Raw genomic sequence first — 5,000 nt, 5'->3', positions numbered from 1 at the left:
AAATAATATAAATTGTATTATCACATACACAGTATAAAATATTTATAAAATAATATAAATTGTATTATCACATATACAGTATAAAATATTTATAAAATAATATAAATTGTATTATCACATATACAGTATAAAATATTTATAAAATATACAAAATTTTATGGAAATGTCGCTCAAAAATTTTGAATTGATCTTTTACTGACTCACCTCCAATTGCAAATCCAACCGAGAGCGACAAAAGAGTATGTGGTTCATTCCCTTTCATATAATCAGTCGGACTCGACGTTTGATTGGTTGTCGCCGTTGCCGGCGATGACGTTGACACGTTTTGGCGGTAGATCGCAGCTTCGGTGATGTTGTTGGTGATATTCTCGAGTGCATTCATTGCCAGTCGGGAATGGCATCAGATCGACATTTGGTGCTTCATTGATGACGAAACAAACGCCACTCGAAAAAGCCATTCTGACTAAAATACCCGGATGTGGCACACTGTTACTCGCATTTCTATATGCATTTTACTTTTACTACGGAAAACCCTCAACTCAGCGATCGATCTTCCGGGGTACCGTACCAAGCACACATACATGAATATTTACGCTACATACATACTATACAGTCTAAGTGAAACATTATCTAGGTACGTATACCTAGCCTCGGCCTCCCAGACCCGTGTAGCGCCGATACAAAATCGTCCTCCACGGGTCTGGGATGGTACCGCCTCTTCTCAATATATTGCGGTTGGTCCTAGGACCAGCATTAGTGTTCAGTTTCATAATGCATACCTTTCCAATTACAGCTGTAATCAACGAAGTCATCTCATGCATATCTGCTGTCTACCAAAGACTACACTGTGCACAAACGACGACTTGTAGTGCGCTCTTCACGCAAACTCACGTCCCTACACGTCGTGGTTTGTATTCTGCGCCTGTCAACGGCAATACCGACACCTAGTAGAGCCGTTTGTTCGAACCGATGCTCCGACATCTACACTAGCCAGCCAGCTGCATTCTCAGCGACTTCATGATCACGTCTACTACACAGACTCTTGCGGAGAATTCACGGCGAAGTTTTGTCGCGATTTCGCGGCAAGTCGCATCGAATCCAGACGATCAAGTCACAGCGGATGCGCGCATCGCGAATTTTCATCGCGAATTCGAAGCTCCACGCGCGACTAGCAGCTACTCGCAGCGGATTCACGGCGATCAGACACATGCCGATCGCGTCCGCGGCACCACTAGTAAAAGAAAGTGCTTCCTAACGTCCCGTTCGCGTTCCCTACTAACACACAAATGATAAAACCGTAGCTACTGTAAACACAAAGGTACCCGTGCAGCAGGATGCGACACGATGTTCTAGCGCGACATGTCTTCGTCGTTCTTGTATTACGGCCGAAATTGGAAAGGTATGCATTTATGAAACTGAACACTAATGCTGGTCCTAGGACCAACCGCAATATATTGAGAAGAGGCGGTACCATCCCAGACCCGTGGAGGACGATTTTGTATCGGCGCTACACGGGTCTGGGAGGCCGAGGCTAACGTATACCGGTAGAAAGAGTGTACATGTCTGGCCTGATGTGATTGGAGACCAAATTTAGAGAAGACAGAATACATATTTCCAGTAGATTCCCTTGGTTTCAGGCCAGAAAGTACTCTCAAAAACCTTTTTTAATTCTCTGAATTCTCTTCGTTAGGCCAGTGTCAGCGCACTAATCGCATGTCTATCAATAGTAGAACGTCAGTGGTTTATAATAAAAGTTTAATAAATTATATTAACATAAAAGAAATTATATACTAATTTTTTGACAGTACGGTTTGCATCAAACAAATGGTGTGTATCCTAACGCGCGCTACCGTGAGAGACTCCATCTAGTTGCATCGTTCGTGTGTGATGTCAGTAACTTCTGCTTGTCACGGCACGCCACCTCCAATTCCAGACGGCGTATCAGTACGCGTGTACGGCTGGGAGTTCGATCCTTTCTCAGAGGCAAGAATGACGTCACCGATTGGATTTAATGAACTATATACCTCATGCAATCAAATTAAATTTAAAAAAATTACGTACGAGTATATTTAGCATCAACACATACAATAATTATAACATTTAACATTTTGGTGCTATTTAATTATATAACATACATAATTTGTAAAATAAATTTATTAAAATTAACAATTTATAAAATTATTTATTTATAAAATAGATAATTTTAATGTTACTGAAAGTATGGCTGAGAGGCGTTATCAAGGTAAATTACCGAGAGTTTGAGGGCTTATGGTGAATAATTAGTGGAGGCTTGAGGTCTGCAAAACTGCAGAGTTGATTCGATCTGTTGCATTTGTGTTGCTAGAAAGTTCGTCTTGCTTTGACTCTGAAGGGTGTGAGGTTTGACGTGATTAATTGTGACCTGAAGAACAAGCCAAAGTTTTTTCTTGATGCCAACCCACTTGGAGAGGTTCCTATTCTCATTCACAATGGTGTAACACTGACCGAATCAGAAGTTTGTATTGGTGAGAATCAATGATGATATTATGTTAACTGTTGGAGTTGTGATGATGTCATGCATTGATTCTAACTGTGACGCGTGCGCGCGCGCACACACACACACACACACACACACACACACACACACACACACACTGTGAGTGTGTATGCAGAAAACAGATCAAAAGTTTTGTCTTTTCATGCATTAGTATGACTTGATTGTGTTCATTGCAGACTATATTGATCATGTGTATTCTAACTCTCCTTTTTTGTATCCACGTGATGCGGTGGCAAGAGCAGAAGTTCGTATACTGATGGCAAGATATACAAACAAGGTATACAGAAAACTTGTTTATATATCGAATGCCAAACAAAATGGGTTTAAAGAATAACATGATAAGTTGATATTTGAAAGGATCGAGGCAATCATGATTAGATGAAGGTGACATGCATAGAGAAGAGCAGGCAGACAGTCAGTAATTATACTTTCTGAGAGATGTGCAAAATGTATTGAGTATTGACTAATTGACTAATTAATAATTGACTATTAACCGTTTTAAAAATTTGTGTTATTGTCCAGTATGTGTTTATAGAAATTAGAGATTTTAACGTAAGATAAACAGCAGACAGACAGACAGACAGACAGACAGACAGACAGGCAGGCAGGCAGGCAGGCAGGCAGGCAGGCAGGCAGACAGACAGACAGACAGACAGACAGACAGACAGACAGACAAATGGACAGACAAAATATATGTATTGACATACAAATGGACAGACAAATGGACAGACAGACAGATAAATGGACAGACAGACAGACAAATGGACAGACAGACAGACAACAGATCAACAGAAACTAGTAACCAAGTGCAGAGATCCACAAACAGACGTCTGTCAGTATAGACAGACAGCGCATCTTCAGTTGCTCTCTGCAATTACTCATGATGACTACAAGAAGCACAAAGACACCTGAACATTATTGCTCCTATTCAGGTCATGCCTTCAGTGTATTCAGCCCTGAAAGATCAAAACAACGAGTGCATCCCTGATCTTCTCAACGCTCACGAGAAACACGTTGAGGCACCACTTAAACAACTCAACAGTCCATTCTTCGGAGGTCAATCCCTCAATGCAATGGACATCCACATATGGCCGTTTCTTGAAGTGATGGATGCCAAGGCATCAGTCGGTGATATCACCATACCTGCCACTCGATTTCCAACAATGATTTCCTACATCGAGCGCATGAAGGAGGTACCAGCTGTGAAAGAGGTGATGCACACGTTGGACGATTTTAAAGGATTCTGGGAAACGTGGAAAACTCCCGGACCACCAGACTACAACTACCACTCCAAGTACCCGTTCTATACAGCGGATGAGGAGATACTCTAGAGTTTGGGATGCTGTGCGAGTGGCAAAAGTTGAAGCCTAGGTTTGGCTGTTTGGCTAATTGATTAAGGACATTGGGCACGCTGCCATTGCTTACAAAATGCTGTTGGTCGTAATTCTCATGCTGCTGACTTCAACTTTGCTTGACTGTGTTGTGTTGTGTTGTGCTGTGTTGTGTCGTGTTGCAAGAATCACCTGCAAGTTTGTGCTTAATAGTTTTATTTAGTGTTGCTAACCGTGAAAATGTATGTAAAACGTAATTAATTATTGACATGAAATCTGAAGGATGCGAGGTATAAAGGACTCCGAGGATGCGGTCTGGACGTCCGAAGACGAGATCAATGTCGCGAAATCGAAGAGCGCGAAAGAAACAGGCGGGACTAAACGCACTTTTGACTGGATTTGGCGCGGATTACGTAAAGCCGGCACGTGAAGGACGGGCTTATGGCACGTGCAGATTACAGGATATACGGGACGTTTATCCGGATACTGAAGAAAGTGGGCCCAAAAAAATTTTCGCGGGCTACATGTACCCTAGCCTCGTACCCAGGCCCTCTTGCTCGCCCGGAGAAGAGGGCCTGGGTACGAGGCTACATGTACCCGTGCTGCGTGATGTTCTACCAAGCCAGTGGTCATGTCCACCCTCAGTCAATGGTCAGGTACTCATATATACTCCTGAGTCGAGAGAGGCAATTGCGTGTGAGTTTCTTGCATAAGGAAATTACGCCTGTGCCCATCCTATACTTAATTACATTCATGATCCAAAGGTTCCAAATATTTCCACATCTCCAAAATTCGCTCTCTAACCATTTGAGCTACAGACGCCAGACACATGCACGCACACGCACGCACACACACACACACACACACACACACACACACACACACACACACACACACAAATGGACAATGGATATACCCTTTGGAAAGTTCCAACGATAGCCTATTGCTAGGTAAGGACCCCGGTGCTACGCAGAGTTTTAGGCTGCACTGACGAACTCCTTGATGCGTGGCCAGAGCATTGAATGGCGCTGGCGCTGCAGCGGGACAGGACCTCAAGTCCACACGTACCAATATATACTGCGTGGTGTTCTGCCAAGCCAGCAGTCTAGTCCACCCCCAGTCAAAGACCAGGT

General features: G+C 43.1%; 2 protein-coding genes across 2 annotated transcripts in view; one reads left to right on the top strand and one right to left on the bottom strand.

Annotated features, from left to right (window-relative positions):
- The window catches only part of LOC134188576 (uncharacterized), a 13,122-nt gene extending 12,708 nt beyond the window's left edge, over nt 1–414 (bottom strand). Inside the window, exon 1 of the mRNA XM_062656743.1 lies at nt 205–414. Coding sequence (XP_062512727.1) covers nt 205–382 — 178 coding nt within the window. The 5' untranslated portion in view covers nt 383–414. The remainder of the gene's footprint in view (nt 1–204) is intronic.
- A 2,354-nt stretch (nt 415–2,768) lies between these two features.
- LOC134189321 (glutathione S-transferase omega-1-like) lies at nt 2,769–3,868 on the top strand. Its single transcript, XM_062657554.1, has 2 exons — nt 2,769–2,813; nt 3,469–3,868. Exons 1-2 carry the CDS (start codon nt 2,793–2,795, stop codon nt 3,865–3,867), a joined length of 420 nt encoding a protein of 139 aa, XP_062513538.1. The 5' UTR covers nt 2,769–2,792; the 3' UTR covers nt 3,868.
- The last annotated feature ends 1,132 nt before the right edge of the window (nt 3,869–5,000 follow it).

Source organism: Corticium candelabrum, chromosome 13 (genome assembly GCF_963422355.1).
Source record: "Corticium candelabrum chromosome 13, ooCorCand1.1, whole genome shotgun sequence".
Lineage (NCBI taxonomy): Eukaryota > Metazoa > Porifera > Homoscleromorpha > Homosclerophorida > Plakinidae > Corticium > Corticium candelabrum.
This window is presented reverse-complemented; position numbering and strand designations above follow the sequence as displayed.